Genomic DNA, 23,073 nt, shown 5'->3' with positions numbered 1-23,073 from the left:
GTACCTGGCCTCTCTCATCTCTCTCTAAACTGTCTCCCTGATGTCCTGATCACTCTCTGATCTATTTCTCTATCTGCTGGGTGGATGCTAATATGACATATCCAACCTCTAAAACAAACCATTTATTTTGAAACTTGGCTATGTCAGAGTATTTGATGCGTCAAACATTAAAATGAATGTATATTTGGGTATTGGGTACATCGTGCCTTGATATAAAATTATCTCCTGAAAGTGGATTGGTTCTTAAACTGGCAGGATATTATGTATTGCTTCCTTGAACCTCTAGCACAAAGCTAGACATGAGGGGAGACTGAGAAAGGTTGTCTATGAAGCAGAAACAGAACTGGTCAAGGGCTGAGTGTTTTCTTTATATTAATAAATTCTTTTTTGTGCTTAAGGAAAGAGATTCTGTCATTCTCTTCCATTATTATGTGAAAATAATACATTAATCTTCTATGAGAGATACTTATCCTAGAGATAATATTTAATTAATGTGCAAAGAAGGAAGTTTAAGTGAAAAAGGTACTTTAAAAATCATATATATTTAATTACATTGGCGTAGATATTTCAAAGTCCTTTTCTTCTTTTTGATATCTGGGCCATTTGCATACATACATGCTGAAGCCTAACACTGTCAGTATCTGAAAAGAAATTACAAACTGAAATAGATACTTTTAAGAAAGATAGATTCAGTGTCTGTTCATGGTTAGGACTGTGATTTTTTTCTGCTTGAACTTTCCCTGCCACTGTTCGCAGATCAGTGCATACAAGAAGACACTATACAATTCTTTTTAATACTCTAGATTCAAACTACAAGGCAGAGAATCCTTGCTCCTACAGGACAACTCCTGTTCAGTGTATTACTTAGAAGCTTGTGTGTCTGCATGCAGAAGCCCACAGCTCTGCATCTGGCTGGTTATCACTATGAATGCTGCACAAATGCAACTTAGTTGTTGGCTTACTATCAAATGAGTCCATCAAATACTTGTACAAATTTCTTCTCTTCATGTAAAAACTGTTCAGGGAGGACATATTCTATCATTTTCAGATTCTCCACAAGATATTGCTAAAATATTTCAAATCGTATACTTAGTGCACTGCAGACATAGAAGCCCCAAATCATCTCTTCTCACCTGTATCTTCAAGTCATGAACATACAGATGTCAAGATTGCAGTCCAACAAGAAAGCCAACACCCTTCATTTATGCATGAAGACTTATGGCTCCTAAAAAATTCCAAAACTTCCCAATACAGCAGCAGTGTTGTACCAGTGACGCAGAGACCTTAAATATTTAGCATTTTACATTAACTTCCACTTTGGACAATGAATCTGGCTTTTTTCCTTTTTGCCCAAATAGCCCTTTTTGGTGTTCTTTTTTTTCTGGTATCAATGCCAGTTGAGCAGAAAATAAAATTCTAACACTCTTCACATGCAGAGGATAAATGTAATAAAAAATCTATAAAACTTAGCACCATGCTACACAAAGAACTATTATCTGTGGCTTGGTTGTTTTTTGGTTGGATTTTTTTTTTGGTTGATAAGGCATGGAAAGATAATTCTAATTCTCAGATTTGGTCCACTATTTCCTCTGCTTTCCTACAGCCTTCCTATACTCCAAACGGCAGAGCATTCCCTCATGAGAAGATCTTGGATAGTTTAAATGAGTAATCCCAAAATCAGAATAGTCATGGATTCCTGTTTAATGGAGTGGAATCTTATAGAGGAATCTCATAAAGTGAGATTTCCATCATCTCTGTTTGAACAATGATATGGCCTCAAACTGTTCTTTGTCATCTCCTGAAGGCATGTAGTGATGCAATAGTCCCGAGTATGACACACTATTAGAGAAACACCAGCAATTTTACAAGCATGTTTCTTGGCACCATTTACCTGTGTCAGTTCTGTTCACTGCTTTGTTTATGTTGTCTTAAAGAATTTTCAATAAATTTAGGAAAAACTTCAGCCTTTGCATTCAAGTTCCTCTGTGGTCTGGTTCCCAGAAATCTAAATGGCCACCTGATGCTCCTAGATGAGATCTGTAATTACCAAATTCAGTCTTTCACAATAATAATGATCAAACCTTCTGTGTGCAGCAAAGTTTGGCTTTAAAGGAAAGTCAAAGACTTGGAATGAATTCCAAAACCAGCTGGGGAACATTCCTGGGTTTATCACCTCTGGCTTCACCAGATTCTGCTGCAAAAGCTAAGTATATTTCTGTTGTCTGCCCTTCTCTACTGCAAATACAAGCAATATGCATCCTATAAAACCCTTTCATAAAGATTTTTAAATCCAAGTGAAAACACAACTTTAAAAGCAAAGTGAAACAAAGAAATTCCTAACAAAGACAGACAAACCCAAATGGCCTTATCAAACATGTGACTATTCTACAAGCTTCTCCTCAGAGGAAGACCAGTTTCTGACAGTCACTAGTCATGCTTCTTAATGCGTTACTGGAAGGTGATAAGATATGATGATAAGGAGAGCAGTGTAAGAACCTCCATAGAGCAGAAAGATTTCATTGACTGTGATGTATGTCACTGGTGATAACAATGAAAATTTGCCATGCTTATAACCACCTCACAATGCGAAGATGAGCAGATAGAAGTGGTATCTGCTTCTTCTATTTACTACGTAGCTTTAATGTAAATGGTAGTTGAGCTGAAATAGTGCTTAGTTTGGTTTTCTCCTCCATGCAAAAGCAATCAAGGCAGCAATGACAAATGGACAGGTATGTCCTGTATTTCTGACTTGAAAGAATTAACTTAGCTTAGTGAATAACATTTTCAAAAGTACCTAAATGCTTCAGGCTTTGAGGGCTCTCTTCAAAGTATATTTACTCCACACAGTGCAGCGTGCCACCAAGACCCCAGAGCTAGTAAGTAATGAGCTAGATTGTACATCACCTTGTTGAGAAGCAGAATTAATTAGTCTAGCCATAGCACCATACTACCAAGGGTTTGGCTTCTGGGACTTCTGCTAGAATGGCATGGAGACATATAAATGTATTGTATATTGGACTTTGCTTGCAATGCTGCATTGCGGTGCATAGACAAGCCTTCAAGCACTAATACTCACAATACTGATAGAAGGAAACTCAGGCTCTTACAGGTATATAAGTTGCTTTTGGAAATAAGACTTGCGCACCTCTGAAAAAATCTGCATCCAAGGCACAATACCCTGGGCAGAGATCCAGGCAAGAGGCTGCAAATCTGAAATGTGAAGTTTAGTGAACTAAAGTAGGATTTGTTGCAAGCCAGATGAGAGAAACTTCAGCAGCTATTCTGGATAGATGCTGATTATTTTCAAGACGGCAGAGATTTCAATGCACAGTTATCCTTTCCTTGGTAAAACTGTTTGGAGACTTCAGTTGTGATCCAGTAGGACTCCAGTATGTCTTTTCCAATGTGGAAAAGGTTCTGTACTCTTCTTCAATAATGGTGTTTCCCTGGCAGTTGCTATTTGCAACAAGTATCATTTAATGTGCCAGCTCTTGTCTTGGGAGGTTTTTAGGAATATCAAGAGTTTCCTGCATTAGAGGTTTGACTTTGGCTCATCAGCTATTCTGACCTTCTGCTTCTTAGTATTAATTTTCCTGGGGCTTTGGAGGAAAGTGGCTTCCTTGTCCAAGCAGGCTGTGAGTTAGTCATACTGGGGTATGCTGCATTTTTGCAATGGCTGTTTCTTTGGATAATTAATTCCTGAATCTTTTTTAGGCTGTCCTTATTTTTTTTCCTGTGAGAAAGTCAGATTCCCTCTGTTAAATATGGTGGTACCAGAGTGGTTCTGAACTTCTTCTTATGAATTGAGTATCACTTTTCCATGTTACAGATGGTAATTGTTCTAAATTTCACCACTGTTTTAAGAAATGTGGATATACAGTTCACAATTGTGGATATCCAAAATTTATCAGTGATCTCTGCCTTAAATATACAAAAGAACCTAGCTGGCTCTTGTTATGGTACAATGAGCCTCACTCTCTGCCCCTATACATTTCAATGAAACTACCAATTTGCATGACCTGAGAGTTTGGTCCATACATGTTTACATTTATGCCACTGTGGCTAAAATTGAGGTTAGAGAAATAGTGCAGTAAAATAAAGGCACAGTCAGCAAAAGTATGTTAAAAGAATTACTTGTCTTTTGATTCAAATTCACCTGGGAGGTAATTAAACAAACAGCCTCCTCGATGTTTAGCTGTGGGGAGTGGAAACCAATGGAAAATAGCCCTGTGCCTTACAACTGACCTTTTCTCATATTATGTGCCCTTTTCTTCCTGCAAACAGCAGAACCACATGTATTCAGCCCGGTGAAACTTTGAGGGGGAAAAAAGAGAGTCAGGCTCCACCCAGCAGAAATTCAAGATATTAATATGAAGGTTTGTCAAAACAGATTCTCCTGGCAAAGGGTTTTCCAAGGAGTGTTCTTAAATGCTAGTATTATTTGAGTATTACAATCCTTCCTCTAGCCTCTCCCTCAACATGTGCCTCTTATTATCTTGGGTTTGCATGAAATTCCCTTACTATATAACATTCTGATACCATCAACTCAGACTTCTGTCAATCTTAGCCCTGGGAAGACTCTGTTAGCAGTCATTACTGAAACAATTATTGTTTAGATTTTTGTAAACGCTGTTAGACGTTGTGAGAGCTAAACCGCTAATGGTTAGCATGGATTAGAGCTGCATAGCTGAAACAGATGGAGCAATGATAACAGTTTGTAAGAGAAAAGGCCAGTGGACATTGCACTATCAGAACAGCACAAATCACCCATACTCAGAAGGACTTTGAGAAGTGTTACAACATTAGATGGTTTGGGCCTCCTAGAACTTCTAAGAGAGTTAAAAACCCCCAAACACAACAAACATCCTACATTATATTTTTAAGTCCCATGAGAGGCTTGCCTTGCATTCCCTGTGATAACTGCCAGTTTTACTGGTTGGTGTAAAAAAAATAGCCTAGGTTATATAGCATTCTCTATGTATCTTCTTGGAGATGACTGCTAATATGATAATGTTAACTTTGTACTTTGATCTGTAGCAAAGCAAGTAAAAGGAGGAACAATTCTAGAGCTGAATAAGACTAATAGGAAAAAAAACCCAACTAAACCAAAGCAATGTATTAGTCCCTTTGTACCCATAAAAACCCCCTATACTACTGACAGTGACTATGCACTTCAGTGATTTAACATGAACAGTGTGAATTCTGTATTTCTGCTTAGCTAAAACCTGCTCATAAACAGCTGAAATGAAACTGAAAGCAAAAGTTAATAAATAAATAATAAAACTGGGCTCTCTGCTCAGTTTTTTCTCACTTGCTTAACTAAACTGCATTAAAATCCACCTTAGATTTTAAAAGTGTATTTTCTTTTGGAGGGAAGACAGCCCCAACGGAGTATCATCAGAACAGGCAGAAAATGATACAATCACCTTTTCCCACACCAGTTTGTAATTAGCTCATCCTCCAAAAGAAGGCAATAGCCTTGCTGATGGGAACAGAGCAGTCCTAGCACTGTGGCCTATCGTATGTTTTCCATATTGTAGCCTTGGCCACTTTAACTGAGACAGAACAGCTGCTATGCTTAGAGTTATAAACTAATACACCAAGAACAAGGTAGTTACAGAAAACAGTGAATAACAGTACTTACATATACACGTAATAGTTGGGAAGAAAGACATTTCTTTTGGAATGAAGATACTTTAGCACTTTCCAAGGCAATGAGGACAATGCTGTTTTTTAAAATCCTATTCCCTGTTTTTATTGCACATGACATATTACATTGTATTGTACAGTGTGTGGTGCTGAAAAATTGCCTTCTTATTTAATTGTGATCCTTCAACGAATCTGAAAGGGAGCGCTTTATTTCCATTTCTTTAATTTACTAGTTCTTTAGCTGATGATTTTATTAACTCTTGTGTTTGAGAACTGATGCTTAACAAAAAAAGAAGAAGAAAAAAAAGGCCCTTGGCAGTATTGTGAAGGCCTGGAACTGAATAATGCACTTTAATAATGAGGGATAGAGCTATGGCTTTTGCTGATGGCTGTGACCGGCTCTGTGACCTGATTATGTCGCAGAGTGTCAGCAGCTGAGACACTACAAAAGGGAGCGCATCCCATCAAATCTATCTCCATTGTAATCACTCGCACTGCTGAGAGGCTTGTTAGGAACAGGGAATCCATCAGGCCTCATTAGCACCATTTACCATCAAGAAGCTCAAAGAGCAAATGTGTACCCTCTCATCAGAATAATGAGAACCAAAGTACTCCTATTATCTAATTGGATCAACAATGCCTCTCTATTTAGTTTCCTGAGCTGCTTGTGGACTATAACTCTCAAAAATTAGTTATTTTTGTTAATTGCCAGGGTGGAGCAAGGTTTTGCATATACAGAAGGTTTTCACATCTAAAGAGCAAGTCACGGGCACAATGAAGCCCAAGTTCCTCCATTCTTAGATTATACTGATGCCATCCCAATTAAATTCAGTGTTCAATTAAAATATGTAATGTACAATTACACTACTTAGTTTTTCCTATGAACTAGCCAGGAAATGGAATGTACTGCCCTCTTTAATCACAAGGCAGTTTATAATGCCAACTCTCATCATGCTACTTTTTTACTTATTATTTTCCAATCACTGAATTAGGATGCATTTTTCTCCTATAAGACAACTCCCATGTTTCCAAAAAAGGAACTAAACTTAGCATCCATCATTAAAATGTATTTGACACTGCTGAAGTTGATGACAACTAAGTGCCATGTTTTAGAGAAGCAGAAAGCTGGCTTGCAGGTAGCACTTACAGAAACCTGAAGCATCAACCTTGCTTCCATATGTTTGGGGTTCATCTCCTTACAAAGATTAAGCAAACAGCCAAAATACAGATTTCATGTATTTAGTAGATATAATAAACCCCACTCAAAACTCTTAATGTGTTTGTGTTTTTTTTTAATTTGTTATAACAGAGTGAAAAAGAGAAATGTTGGGTTGTTCCAGCTCTGAAGAATCCAAGGGCAGCAATGGCACCAGGATGCTACCATAAGGGCAGGCTGAAGTCAAACAGGTAAACAGGTTCTCTTTGAAATCAGTGAAATCTACTGACAGGGTGGAATCTGGCAATTCTGCTACCCTGGCCTTTAGATTTAAGATATGAAGCCCAGTCCTGCAAATGCTTCCTGGAAAGTGCTGAGGGCAAACAGAATGTGAGCAGCGTTACATGGGCCAATAGCTCTTCATAATATGCCTCTGAAAATGAAAATCTGATTTAGAGTCTTCTACCTGTACTGTATCAAATTAATCAGGTGAGCTAATCATATTACTGCAATGGATTAGATCTCCTTGCAGCAGTAGTTTTGGGGAGCTCTGGTATTACAGTTCATATTGCCATCCAAAGCAAAAACAAATTAAAATCATCATACCGTAATTGTGAATTCAAAAATTAAATTAACAACAAATACACTATAGAAATGACTGTTAATATATATAGTTTTGTTATTGTGATTGTAAGAACTCCTACACTACTGGGAATTAAGGCCATGCCATATGTCCTCTAAAGGATTATTTCCCTAAATTTGCCATAGGATCCTGGATTTGACCTATAGCTTAATGTCTCCAGGGAGTACCTATCACCACATATTTAGCTAGACAGACAGACATTTACCAGCCCTGAATTTCTGTAACAGAAGCTGTGTATAATTACAGAGATTGCACATAAAAACAATCTGGTAAATCATCCCGCCTTACATTTGCAGGAGTGAATTCTGGGTGTCACACATACAATTCCCTGAAAGGAGCAAATTACAAAAGGCAGATTCTTAACGTATGATGGAAATCTGGCTCCTTAATGAGTCCAAGCAGATCTTTCAGAAAGGAGTATCCCAAATTACTATTCACTTGCACCCCCACTTTTGAAGAAACATACCTTTCAGTTCTTGTTTAGGTGCTATCATTTTATCAATTTGCAGGCAATGTACTTGAATTTCTGGAATGCAGTTTAGTTACATGGAATAGTCCTGTTTTGTAGACAGATAGCTTCAGAACTGTGCTCTAAGCAACATGGGTTTCTACTGAATATTATAAAAATGGGTGTTATATTCCACACTTATTACCAATATTTATCTGTATTGTGGCAAGGTCGGCAGTGCTGATTATAAACGAAGGAATGTTTGTAAAAACAAGTAATAAAAAGACAGCTCTTCTTTAAAAGACCTAGGCAAACAGATTCTGTAATTTTATCCAGCAATGGGGAAGATTCTCCCTTTCTCTTCTTTGCAACCTGTGGAATTATTGGACTTTACATTATGTGTGGAATAAACGAGACTCAGCCTGAGGGAATCTGCACTTTCATTCACCGGTATCTTTACAGTAGTATTTTTTTGAAACATACAATGAATGGCCACACTTCACTTGCATTTTCTGTGGAGAATATGTAAAGGATAAACTATCAAAAAACCAGTCTGGGTTTGTATCTTCAGCTCTTACAATGAACATCTTTGGTGCCAAGTCCCTCACTTGAGTGGCAATTGTGAACTATTTCTGGAGCACAGATGGAAACAAGCAGGCTTCTAGGTTGGAGCTGATCTGACTATGAGTTATAGGTATTATAACCAACTTTTCTTCCAAACCAATACCCCATCCCTCCAGAAATCTTAATAGGCTTTTGAGAGCCTCCATTTAAAGCTGGCTGCATAAAATGATCCTTTGATGAAAAGGGATTGAAACAAGGGTTAAAGTAGACATTGAAAGGTTATTGTAGAGGGCACATTGTTCATACAATCCTCCTTTAATATGTGTGGTGTGCACCTGCGATAAGATGATTCATTAGATAAGGCCTCACTTTGACAAGCTCCATCGTTCAACCCTCAGGGTAGTGATGGAACAATTCTGCACCCACCCAGTAAATATAACAAGGTCAGCATTTTTTTTTCCTGGGACTTGGATGGTGATAGTGAAGCTCAGGATGGATCTTTGTTTACGTGTTATGATAAAAAAAAAGAGGGCTCCTATAAAGTGTTGTCTTTTATTTCTTAATGGGCCAAAATAAAAAAATGTCATCCCTGTTCCAATTAAATCACATGGAGATAGAAAATGACTTGGGGAAAACCTGCTCGCCATGGTTTTTCTCCATAGTAAACAGTAAGAATGGAAACTAAACTTCAGATTCACATATCACCCAAGCTGCATCATTTCAATACATGCTTACCAGGGCCTAACATCCACATATCACTGGATATCACCATACATCCAATCTGTAGAATTTAGAATAATGACATTCAAATTACTCAGTTACCAGGTGCAGTCATAAGTTATATTGACAGATTTGTTGCAGTGACTTTATGTGAAACAAATAGTTGTGTTAATTTTAGTCCTAGTAAATGTAATAAAGAATGAGAGTGGCCACAATCTGAAAGCCACTTAAGCAGGCTGCATCAATCGAATTATTTATATATATATGTATGGCTTCAGATACATAACTTTCTCCATCATATTAAGAATGAAATAGTAACAAATAGGCAGGTCCCAAGTGCAGATAACACAAGGTCTCTCTCTTAGACACACCATGAAAATTGTACAAGATTCTATTTGGAATTTTTCTTTAAAGAAAAAGTTTCTCCCACTACAGACAGGCAGATTCATTGCAAGTTGCTTAAATGAATCATGAAATGAACAAGCCACCCAGCTAAATCCATGCCATATAGTTCATTACAATTCGTGTTCCTTTACTTGAAACATTTAATACTCTTTTTAGGAATTAAGTAATACAGAAATGCTACAATTCACAAAAAAAAGTGTAGTCTGATTAGCAAATCAGAGCTTCAATACAGCTGTCTGTTATTAGGTGCATGTAAATGGAAGAAGCTGCTATGTTTGTAAAGAATCGCAGGGTTGCTGGACTTTTAAAATACCAAATTATTGCACTATTTCAATCTTTTCTAAAGGCTGAATTAAAACAAAACAAATCCTAAGCTCTTTCTGGCTTGAAAACACTTTCAAACAGCTCCTAACTTCCTCCCAGTTCTCAGACTTTCCATTTCTTACCTTGTCTGGCAAATCAATATTTATTTATCTTCAATATGTGTGCTTTTAAATTGCTGTCATACAAGCGGAACTCATTCTTGTCCCAAGATCAGCCTGCCATCAGAATTCACTGTTTGCTCCATCTTCTACTCACCTGTCCTTGTGCATTAGTGACGAGTTGACCTGTGACCCCCTGAAGACTGGAGAGGGCATTGCCAAAGGCTTGGGAGCTCGCTATTGAGCCCATGGCTGCTGCTGCTGCAGCCGCTGCTGCTTGACTTGCTAGTGGATTATTAACCAGCTGAAAAAGAAAGAAAACAACATGGTAAAAACCCGATAAACCCAGAAACACAGAGTGCTAACTGGATGACATAAAAACGATTGTGCTAATGTGGGTAAAAACCTGCCTGCCCTGAGAGCTTGAGTAGTTCTGAGAGGCTCTTATTTCTGAGGCTTTGGTATCTTTGACAAGGAATGGTTTTAAGAAAGCCAGAGGAAATTCCATGTTAACACTGAAGAATAAAACTCTCCTTTTTTACCCTTTATTCTTCCCTTCCCCTTTTTTTTTGTTATGCTTGATGTGTTTCTTCAGGCTCAATATGCTAATGCTGCAGGTGTAGCAGCCTAATCCTGCTGTACACAGCAATCAGTGGAAGATTACTTATTTGATTTAAATGGGAATGGGATATTTACTTGTGGATACTCAGAAGAGAGACTATTTTACTAATGACCCCAGGAATGAGAAAAGCCTGCAGATCCTTTTAATTAATATCATTAAAGTATTGGTCTCAACATCTAGATAAATCACAGCAGAGGACTCAACCCTGGGATTAAGTTCAGTAGAAACCAATTAATAATTCAAAACTTACTTGCAAAATATGATACTAAGCAACTTACTGCTTCTCAGCTGCCACTGATTAATTGCAGGACTCTCACATCTTCAAGAAGGGAGTTGTACTGCCCATTTCAGTCAGTTCTACCTGAGTGCTCCAAATAGAGCAGAGAGCAGTCACAGCTTTCACCTTTGGAGACTGTGGGAATCCCATACAGGAACACTCATATCAGCATTTGGGTTTATCAGACATATAAAATGTGTGTTCCTCTGTTCGAATCAAACATCCTCTGGTAGATGGTTTGTTCTTTGGATTGTTGTGAAGTTTGTATTTTCTCATACTTTCTGAGAAAGGACAGACTTTGAATCAAGCACACAGGGATGACAGTAAAAATAAACCACCAAAAACTAAAATGCTGGGAACCATCATGACTGGGAGAGCTGTCCTGAGAACAATCCAACAGAGTTCAACAGGCTGAAAATGAATTTTAGAGTGGGTTTGCCCCCTAAGAATCACTGCATTTTAGCAGAGTTAGCAAAATGCACATTAGCAGGGTAAAGCAGTCTGAAGTCTGAGACGGAAAAAAGTCTGGGAGGGCAAAGACATTTCTTCTTAGGCTGAGGTGTAAATGCTGAAGCTAACTCACAAAAGCCTAATGCCTGAGCTGGAATTAGTAAGTGCTTAGATGACAAGTAAATTGTTAATCATATAGAAATGGAGAGTCACAGACACCCATAAGGGATGTACTGCACGGACAGGCTCTGCTTCAAAATAGGTTATAAAAAATTAATCAGTGATTAGTAGATGTTTTAAGCATGTTACAGATATGAGTAGTGTGTATGCTATAGATGTTTAGAAGCCCATCAGTAGAAGATGTCAGATATGGTTATAATCTATGCTTATAAGAAAACTACTTGTCTGCTGGACATTGCAAAATCTACAACAATTGATTGGTCATACATTAAAACATCTATTAATCATTCATTAGCCCTTCATGAAGTATTTATAAATGGAACCTTGATATAAAGTGTTGCCTAAAGGGGCGCCTTGGGCACATCCATTCCCTCTAGAAATTGCAAAGTAAATAACTAAATAAAGATTAGTAGCAATGCTGGAGAGAAAAGATGACATTGTTGGAGGAAATATTTTGATTTGGAAAAAATTGTTACATGAATCTCCAAAACGAGTCTGTGGCATCCCATGGCAAGCAAATCAAGCAGGAATAAAACAAAAGGAGGAAACTGCTTCATTAGCAGTCCTGGTGAGCTGTGAAGAGAGTGGAGACAGGTACAATGATCAAGGTGAAGCTCAGTCCCTGAATGCAGAGTGGAAGCAGTTCCACTGACTACACAAAGTGTGAGCCCAGATGCAGTTGCATGCACTCCTCAGGGATGTGAGTGGTGATGGCTGAGCACAACAGTGTAATGCCAGATAAACTTGTCGACAAACTTGTCAGTTTTCTGTTCAAAACACCAACATGTCTTCATTGTCGAGATCAGAAGCTGGCAAACCTTGCCTTTCCCCACAACACTTCGTGGGCTGCACTATGACTTGGAGTAATTCTCTTGTAGCTGTAAATACTTGGAGAAGAAAGGGGCAGCAGCAAGTATAAGACTTTCAGAAAAGGCTTTCTACAATCTTGCTAGGAATCCTATAGTACCCGTGTGCAGGTGTAACTGATAATCTTTGCATGGTTACCTGACATCAGCTAATAAACCACACTAGCTGCTACAGCTTATGGCCTCAGTTGTGTATAAGAACAGATACTTGGGAAGCATAAGTAAGCTTGTAGATCTGGAAACTACAAAGGGTTAAAAACTTCTAAAAATCAGACTATCACCTTCTAGAATCTCCTTTCCATTTTTCTTGCTCCAGTTTTCAAAACCTGTACATTTTCAAATACAACAATAAAATTTAATTACAACAAACCCTGGAGACACTCAGGATTGCTTTTAGTTGCATCACAGAGATAAGCTACTTATTAAAAAAGATGGCAGAGGCTATGATATGCATAGGTACCCTGGGTAGTACCATGTTCCAGGAAAAATCACAGTGAATGGGCCAACTCACAAGGTAAGAGACTTTCAAGTGCATGTAAAAACATTCCTATCTATTCATAAGTCTGATTAAAAAGGAGAAGATGCATCTTTCTTTGAACACTTTGGGAAGCTGCTGACTGCAGGATACACGCTGTCAAACTGACCTCTTTTATATCACGTGCAAATTTGGGTTGGAGAAATACACCTCACTGCATTATGTCTGGACACCAAGGTAATTTCTAACACATTATATCTTGCTTTTTGTTGTAAGAATAGAGTCTCTGACTTGAGAGGTTTGTGCCATTTCTCAGTGCAGGCTGGATCTTGAGAACACTCATTGGAAATATGAGAAATATATTATGAAAGATCCCACAAATGGCTTTTCCCATTTTGTTTCTCTATTTAAATGATGATTTAATTTGGAATGCTGAGACATTTGGGGCTGTCCATTCCAGTGCCCAAATTTCTGATCCCACTCAAAACACCGGCCATAACAGTAGGTAACAGTGATCTTAGTTTAACGTGACAGGCCAGCCTCTCAAGGATGTCTCTGCTAATGACATGATTATATGGGGAAGTGGACTTTATGAGGAAGAATCCTGCAATAACTGAGTAGCTGACTTCCTCCTGACTTCCCAAAGCTGAACTCTGAAAGGAAAAGCATATGAAAGTTGTTCTGCTCTAACTCAGTGTAAAGCAGGAGCCGTCCTGCTGCAGCAAACAGAACTCACACAAATAAAAGTAACGTGTAAAATGATGGGGGATGAAGATCCTAAAACCGTGTAATGTGAGGCAATTATTTCTAGGGTTAGGAAATGGTTTGTGAAAAGAATGGTTTCGAGACATGTGTGGTAGAGTCCATGCTGCAAGCAGCTTTCTTGAGAACCACAAATACTTTTTTCTTCTGGAAGAACACCCTCTTCCTCTCTTGTTTTTTTAGATAACTTAGTACTGCAGTGAACTTCCAGTGAGAAACTGATCAAGCATTCAGGTATAGCTGAATACAAGATCGGATGTGATAGCTTACGCAGTACTTCCACTTTTCTCTATAGAGGACATATCCCACTGAACTGTCATTCCCCTCGTCTGGAAATCAGAGCCACTTTTTACTCATTACAGTATCACCCATCCAACAAATACAAAGAAAAAAACCCAAGTGGTTTAACTGATGAAAAGCCAAGACATTTCAGGATGCCAGAGCATCATATGAAAAAAAGGGCCTGTAACCTGAAAAGTAAGGTCAGTTTATGTAGTGCCAGTGTAAGAATGAAGTTAGATGGTGTGTGTTTCCTAAAGGGTTTGTGGGAGAGGCTAAGAGTGAAGATATGCTATTTGAATGCAGCAGTGGGGATGGAGGGACATACTGTGGAGTAACAGAAAGCGTAACTTCATTTTACGAAACAGTATTAGTGGTTTTCATGAAGGCTCTTTAAAAAAAATCACATTTCTGGATACATCCTAGAGATCAAACAGTGTAGAAAAGCAGTATATTTGATTAGGGACCAACAGATCCTCAGTCGCCTGTGTTCTGAGACAATCCTATCTGTAGGAAGCATTACACTACTGGATCAGCTACTGATCCTCTGAGAGTGTTTGCCTAAACTAATGCTTTCAGGGGAAAACAGAAAAATCCTTCGATTTCAGTAACATTAGAAGTTGAGAAGAATTCAGCAATGGCTCTCCATCAGAAACACATGACAGTTTTCTTTTCAATCCAGACTATGTGAAAAAATGATCATAGAAATTAAAGTTTTATTAGTATGGCATTTGCTTTTGTAAGAATTTTTAACTGAGAATCTACGTGAATTTCTGTATTAACATTATGAGAGAATTGCACAATAAAATGTAGTGGGTTTTATTCCCATGTTTTCACAGTGGTTCCTGAGACAGATTCTGAGCAGCTGTCACTTGGCCTTAATAGAAAAAGACCTTTTCAAACTGAGCACAGGCTCTTGAGGGTATTCTGGTTCCTTCTTCATTACTGTGACCAGCATTATCATCCATACTGTGTGTAAATGGCATGGTATTGGTAGCAGGGGAGCTGCAGAGAAAGGGGGGAAAAAAGAGTGAACACAACAGAGGGGACAGAAAGGTCAAAGAAAGGAGGAGGAGGAGGTGGTCCACAGCAGAGCAGGAATCCCCACTGTAGTCCTTGGAGGACCCCAAGTCCTGGTGAGAACTGTGATCCATGGAGTGCCCATGCAAGAGCAAGGGAAAAGTGTGAAGAGAAAGGAGCAGCTGAGAGGAGCTGTTATGGACTGGCCATAGCCCCCCTCACCCCTGTACTACTGGGAGAGGGTAGAGGAGTCAGGACTGAAGGAGTGAAGTTTAGTCTGGGAGATTCAGGAGGAAAGTTGTTTTAATGTTTGTCTTTTTGTTTCTCACTACCTGAATCTGTTTTAATTGTCCATAAATCAGTTATCCCCAAGTTGAGTCTGTTTTGCCTATGACACTGGTAAGCAGTCTATCTTGATCCATGAACTTTCTCATCCTATTTTCTACCCCTTCCCACTGAGGCAGGGAGTGAGCAGCAGGGTGAGCATTATGCTGTTAGCCAAAGCTAACCCAGCCCACCATCCCATTACAGTAACTGTAGACTGTATCTAATAACAACAATATGCAAGTGCCTTCTATACCTTGAAGACACACAGCCAGACTATTCCAACCTAGATATCCATATGTTTGGTTTCTAAACATGAACAAATTGATGCAGAACTGTTTTCATTGAAGTCTCTTGTAACTCTTCTAGGCAATTCTTTACATAGTATTAACTGACAGAGGGGAGACTGAGATCAGACATTAGGAAATTCTTCCCTGTGAGAGTGCTGAGGCGCTGGCACAGGGTGCCCAGAGAAGCTGTGGCTGCCCCATTCCTGGTAGTGCTCAAGGCCAGATCGGATGGGGCTTAAAGCAATCCCCATGGCAGGGGGTTGGAACTTGATGAGCTTTAAGGTCCCTTCCAGCAGGAACCAATCTGTGATTCTATTAATGATTCTATTCCTAGTTGTCTTCAGTACACATATATACCTCATACCTGTTGACAAACCCTGGACCTACACCGAATCTCAAAATCCTTGAAGGCATTTTAAAAAAGACACTTCAACTTAATCCTGGAGAAGCCCCTAAATACCACAGTGATGAGTGCCAAATGAATGTCTGTAATAATCAACAAGAAGACCACTTAGCATTTATATAGAACTTTGCAGCCAGATGTTTGAACTGTGGGTACTTGAGCTGTGCTGCTTAAATTTATTTTTAGGGTCTTTAGCAAAAATAAATCAAATTTTCAATAAACCTGTGAACATGCAGATCCCAAGAAAGCCAAGAGAGAATCCATAGGTAACATAAAACAAAAGAAGCGAATTTTATCCCAAAAGATACTATGGTCAAACCTTTTGGAAGCCCGGTATGGTTTAGACATCAGTTTGAGGCTTTTTTATTTCATCTTTTGACCTCCCCTCCCTTCTTTTTAGTGTATGCAATAGGCTAATTACAACATTTAACTTTCATAAATGAACAGCAGGCTGAAATGTCTAATAAGATGGCTGTCATAGAGCCTAATCATGCATACCTCTTTTAAAACATGCGCCAGCAGGCAAATGGTTGAAGCTCATCCCAAATTATGAATAAAAAATTAAATCTGTCAACATCTGTTTTTTGTGCGTTGCTAGGATATGACCGACCTATAAAGTGTACAATGAATATCCAGACCTCTCTAACAAAGTCTGGTTATTTCAAAACTGCACAGGTCTATAGTTGCAAATGGCTGCAGATGCTAAGAGCTCCAAATAGGCTGCTTAGACAGACATTTTAGTATATGCACATACATCAGGAATTGTATGTGCAGAATACAGTGTAGAGACAAGGATACTGGAATATCATAAAGCACCAACTTGCCAGGGACACTTAAAATATCTGGTTCTCCCAGATACTTAATCTGCTCATTATATACATTTATTGTGGTTGAGCTCTTTGCTGTCTAAATCTATGCTGAATTTTCTATCAGGAATAAGTACTGATAGCAGTATCACTGATGCAACATGACTTGATTCAATGCAAAGCGACGCGACCTGAGGTGATGGGAAGCCCGCAGTGCTCATGTATGCCTTGATATGACATGGATAGAGGAGGATGCACAACATTTCTCACAGTATCTTTGTAAACAAGGTGCTGCTGGTCAAATTGGAACCAGCCTACAAAACTAAGATAACAATTTACAAAATACGAAGAGGTGTATTTTTAATAGAGCCATGGCAAAGCAAATAAAGAGCAAACACCATTCCCAGGTCTCTAGGAGCAAACTACTGGAGACATGAATAATGAAGAATGCATTAGGGCACAGCAAGAACTGAGTGGAAAACACCCCAGCCATTTTCATTTCTGCTCTATTAGTGACAGATAGAAAAGGGAGGAGAGGAAACTAGGGGAAACGGATCCTGTTTAGGTCTTATCCAACAGGATAAACTAAATCGAAGGTGTCAGCATGTCTGAGGCTGGGTCTTGTATGTTTACCAAAAGAAGATTGGACATATTTGAATATATTGAATATATTTAGATATAAATAACCACAAAGAGCATCTGAATGACTCCTTTATAGCAGGTCAGTACTTAACGACTACCCAGAAACTCTAGTCCTGTGAGTTCCTAGCTGTCCACATTTGTAGCTTACAAGTATGAAATGTTCCAGGTCTGTATGAGCTGGCACACACTGTTCCAGACCTTAATAAAAAAGAGACATCTTGGTTTCATCTGGCTTGTTACATATATGTCTATGTAGTCTTTAAAATACCTACAAGTGAATCCACCTGATACCATGTGTTTCAGAAGTTCCCTCTCTGTTTTCCAGGCTTCATGAAGAACACGTGAGATGTTCTTTAAGGTCCCTTCCAACCCTAACCATTCTGTGATTTTATGCATGATGTAAACGTACTGTAAACAAACTAAACAAACTACCTCATCTGACTTGATGGAACTTTGCATCATTATTAACCATAAATTGTATGGGTGCTTACAAAAGAGGAAAGAATACAAAAAAAAATTCATCTGAATTCTCCAGTTTCCTGGAGTAGTTCCCATGTTCATTCTGATGAAAGCAAAGAGTATTCCCTACACTTTCTGAAAGGGGCTGCAATTCCGCTCATTTCAGGGTGATTAGTTCCTCAGTTCCTGTGTTTGTCTATTTTAGAATGATTTATCTGGCTTCTGAAAGATGCTTTCCCCACAAGAAAAATGGTTACTTCAGGGCTCCCTTGCTGCTAAAAAAAATGAACTCTTATCAAAAGGAAATTGCCATCTGTCTTCTCGGATAAGAGCCTAGCACTTGGGTCTCCGTGATTGAGCCTCTATAGAAAGTGTGTCAACGGTGAGACACACTAAATTCATCTCCTTAATCTAAAACATTTATTTGCCTTCCATTTCAATGTGTGAATGGCATGGGCACATGTAAATATGACCATTTGCATGTATAGATGTAAAAAATGCAATGTGAGGTCACGCCATGATAATATGACACTTCATGTTGGGTATTGCAGAAGATATTTCTGAAACAGTTTTGTTTTTACAGGACATTATGCAAATCTAATGTAAATGCCTGGAACTGTTTATTTCGATATTTGTATTAAAAATCAGGCTTTTGGCTACAGATCTTCTGCCCCTTCTAAGAATAAATCCTACTTAATACTGAGGGACACATTGCTGACTGAAAACTTTTTGAAGCTGGAAATACATCTGGGTACTTTAATTTACTTGTAATGATGCTAAGTGGCATCACCAAATAGATCTGCTTCCATGTTAACCAAGTGTTTACACTGTACTCTCATTGACTTGAATGTGAACAAGATCAGATCTAAAACTGAAACTATGGAAATTTTCACCGCTTTCAGTTCAAAACTTGACCTTACTTGATGCAACCATCTGATGCAAAGTTGAAGAATGATACACATGACTCCTGAGTGCAGTGCAAACGTAAAGGTTAGTCCAAAATCCAAATCTGGTTCTAAATCCAGGTATCTAGGAAGCAATTACATCAGTTTGGCCCAAATTCAAAATGACATAAACATCATGATTGATACCATGAGTTTGAGTTCTCTCTCTGTTTCTCAGGTTTCATGGAGAATACATGAGAAATCAAATCAGCTGAGACACTGACTTTTAACTAAACATTTGAGATCTGCTGAAACCTCAGCATACAAAGTGAGATTTGAGAAGTGTGAACTAAGTTGAAAGAAGCATTTAGTTTTAAGACCTTGAAGTCAAACCCACAGTTCTAATAAATATAAGAAGCGAGTGATAACCGCTAAAACAAGAAACCTGAAAGTCTGTGTAAGAGGAAAGGGCATGCAAAAGAGGATGCTGGGGTCTCTACGCAGGATACTGTTAACATCTTCCTCAGGGCATGATTTTATTACTTTAGTACAGTGTCCAGTGGTGGCCAGTGGTGACCAGGGCATGTGACATTGTTCAACTGTTTGCTGTCTGTGTGTCAGTGGGGAGGTTAGTGCTGCTACTCCTTTCCTAAAGACAGAGTGATGAACACTTAGGAGCCCGTGCTCCCCCTCCTTGCACCAGCACCACGTGAGCATATTGCATCTCAGATGGCAGCAACCTCCTGCTGCATTCACCTTTAGAAAGCTTAATTTGACTGTAAACAAAAAGAAGCCACTAGCTAACACAGGGCTGATTAAAGCACTTGAGAGCAACAATGTTTATACATAGGTACACGCACTGGTCCCACCAGAAGCCCTGCTCTGTACCTAAAGCTACATATAAACTGGTAACAGTTGTGCATTTAACATGCCAAAAGTTGTGCCCTCAGTGCAGCTCCAACAGAAGAGGAAAAGCAGAAGGGTTAACAGTGTGATGCACATACGTAACATTCCCACAGGTAACCCTCTCTCCTCGCAGGCACTTCCAACTCATCTAGTATCAGCAAGAAACCTGCTCCCCAAAGTAAGCTGCCCTAGAAGCAGCAGTGCCAGAGCTTGCTTATGCATGCTGTGTGCGGCTGGGCTGAACAGCATCAATGAGGTGATTCCAGGTTTCATTTTGTTAATGTTCTTCTGAGAGGTGTACCAGTCATTTTAAATGTAATGATTGCTCTGAAAGCTCTTTAAAATTGATGTATTTATTTATTTATCATAATCCAGCCATAATCCTACCTTTCCTGGGTTTTTCCTGGGGGGGAAAAAGCCATGACTGACTCTCCTTCTGCTTTTATCTACTTGATTCCTTTTCTCTTGATCTCTTCTCTCCAGTCACAGCCACCTTGCTCATGTCACTCTGGATCTGCTCACAATAGATTTTCCATATGGGAGTTCACACAGAGCTGCAAAAGCAGTGGTAAATCTACTGTGTCTGTAATGCTGCCATATTAATTCCTAATCAATTTCAAAGCTGTATTTGAAGCTCATATATTTCACCCCAGCAAAATCAAAATAACGTTGAGTTGCCAACAGCAAATGAAACTTGGAAATATAATTAAAAACATATAGGCTAGGAATGTATTGTTTCTGAGGTCTTTGCAATTGCCACTGTGCTAGGCACTATAAATTGATGGCAAGAGGGTATATGAAACCGAGATCCTCTTATAACAAAAGCATAGCTCCATATTGCTTGAGGTAAGAGAAGAACTGTTAGCTGAATGTGAGTGATGACTGCAAGTATAAGCCAAAGAATTCTTTTTTTTTTTGCTGCAAGGATCAATTCCAAAGTGGTCAAAATCTGAGGCTGAGATGCTGCAAGGACAGCTTAAAGTTAGGCTGCGTGCAAGTCCTACCCCAGGCCTGGGTGAACTCGAGAGAGTTTGTGTTAGTGCGTTCCTGGGACTATAATTTTTGTGCCTCACAGATAGAGATGGGCTGTGACATATCACACACTTCACTTGTCATTACATAAAATCACATGCAAATATTAATTTACCTCTATGCTGTTATTACTGTATTTTAAACAAAAGTCATGACAAGGTTTAGCTATCATCATCCTTTTTTTGTGTGTGGAGGCAGAATGTCAGAAATAATGCCTAGGTTATTAGTCACTATCTGCTGCCGGCTGAATGCATAGCCTGGGGAAAGTCTAATTATCATTTACAATAAATAATTTCCTCCATATTTATTATCAATGGAAATCTCATAGACATTCAGAGCCAAGGAATTCTGCTATATGGGCAAAACTATGTACTATCTTTTTCAACAGCAGCTCAGCTTACAACCCGAATGTCTGTAGCTTTTTCATTAAATTCATTATTGCCTTATTGTAGCTAGACTCTTGTTCTTCCATAAGGCACTGTCAATAGACAGACAGATGAATTTCTTCATGTTCTAAGTATTTTCTACTTTTATCTGCTGACCAGATTCACAAAATATTTATGGGCCCTGCAGCAATTCTTGTGCTGTACAAAACAAGGGATTTTTTTTGTACTAAAAATAACATAAGTTCTAAGTTCTTGGTCTGATTCTGCTTTCTCTCCACCAGAATATAAACCTGGTGCAATTTTAATGAGGTCAGCAGAGTTGCAATTGGTTAAAGCAGAGGTAACTGTGTCAGAATCAGTCCCTTCAATTTCTTACAGGCTTCAGATCTGCAGTAAGGGTGGAACAATAGTCTCATTTGAAATACTGGAATTAGCTAATTACAACAATACTTTATTTAAATCAAACAGGCTCTTCAAAGGCTTATGGTAAACTAAAGAATCTGTCCCCTGAACTCAGCAGTCAAAACATTTACACCTGCAGTTGTGGAACTAATGGATATTTCATCTGCAGACTGAAAAATTCCCTCAAAACATCCTACTCAACCCCTTAAAAAAACCCCAAACACTTACAAAACACAGTTCAGGCAGACCTAGAGTGAAAAAGAAAAAAGGAAAAGAAATAGATGTTAGGTCACATGAAACATTTAGGTGAGACCAAAATGATTTCTTGAAAGGAAATGTAAAATGGATCACCCCTACAGATGGGTGTTTTATAAACTGAGTCAAAATACTTCATTTCACAGAAAACATTCTTATGTGTCCATTTTGAGGTGGGAGGAACATATATCTGTTCCCACCCATGTGCCAAAATACACCTCTGGAAAAGGTGCAGCTGCAGATCTCCCTGCAGCCACTGGTACTGGTGGCTGCCACTGGTAATTCTCTCAGTAAAAAGGGTAAGCCAAGGGTCAAAAGGCAACCCAGTCAGACAATGCTGCTGTTCTAATGCACTCCCAACAAGGCAGAAACCAAGATGAATCCAGACAGAGCACAATTAAGGCAAGTCTACACCTATCACATGAAGGCAGGCACTACACCTATCACATTCCTATTACTTGCACATGCAATAAAATAGATGCTCCCTACAAAATATGAGCAATGTGCTCTATTTTTTTCCAAACTTAGAGCTGACTATATTCCCTTGAAAAGAGAACATTCACAGAACGCACTCATATGATTTCTTACCATGCCAGGAGAAAACAGATGAACAAGCATGGCCTGCTGTTAAGTACATATTAACTGACCACAAAATGAGAGAGCAGTCATTTTCCTCTTTCAACAGCAGGTAACAAACCACTTAGTTTCACTTCAGAGAGAAAGACAAGGCCTCTGACTTGCAGAAGACCTGGTGAACATCAACCAGCCAGGAGAGGCAAACAAATCAACAGCCTAAACTAAATCAGAAGTTGTTATTTTGCGTTAAGTCCAGAAGCCTCAAAGGTTCTCTGACATTTCTGCCAGTGAGCCCCACACTATGGGATAACAGAAGGCTTCTCTTCCCTGCTGGTCTGACAAAGACCTAAGTTAAAGCAGATTTACCTGACGTACTGTTAGAACTCCAAAATATTTTCTTTCATTAAAAAAAAGGAATAGGCCGCTTATTTAACTCCATGTCAGTGATATCAGACCTCTCTCTTTGTTCCTAATACACATCCAGTATCAGTGTGACTCTTAAGAGCCATCAGTGCAACAGGTCAGCATAACCGCACCAGCTTAGAGCAAGGCAGAAGTTAGTGCGCTGATGCTGACTTGTGAGAAATAAATCAGAAACTTTATGGATATTAAAACCAGTGTTAAACCAGGGTGTTTTATACAGTAATTATAAGGTTATTTCTCAGTAATTCAATCTACTGAGGGTGAAAATATCTTTTTTATTGTTGCCTATGATGGTAATAATTCTCTCTGGCATCTGTAAAAGCAACAATAGCTTTTCATTGATTTTG

At 38.8% G+C, this 23,073-nt stretch overlaps 1 protein-coding gene across 1 annotated transcript in view; it reads right to left on the bottom strand.

Moving 5' to 3' along the window:
• Nucleotides 1-23,073, bottom strand: part of POU6F2 (POU class 6 homeobox 2) — a 297,021-nt gene that overhangs the window by 42,024 nt on the left and 231,924 nt on the right. Inside the window, exon 6 of the mRNA XM_013128511.3 lies at nt 10,165-10,311. Coding sequence (XP_012983965.3) covers nt 10,165-10,311 — 147 coding nt within the window. The remainder of the gene's footprint in view (nt 1-10,164; nt 10,312-23,073) is intronic.

The sequence above is a fragment of the Melopsittacus undulatus genome, chromosome 1 (genome assembly GCF_012275295.1).
Source record: "Melopsittacus undulatus isolate bMelUnd1 chromosome 1, bMelUnd1.mat.Z, whole genome shotgun sequence".
NCBI lineage: Eukaryota > Metazoa > Chordata > Aves > Psittaciformes > Psittaculidae > Melopsittacus > Melopsittacus undulatus.
Note: the sequence above shows the minus strand (reverse complement) of the source record. Positions and strands in the feature narration are given on the sequence as shown.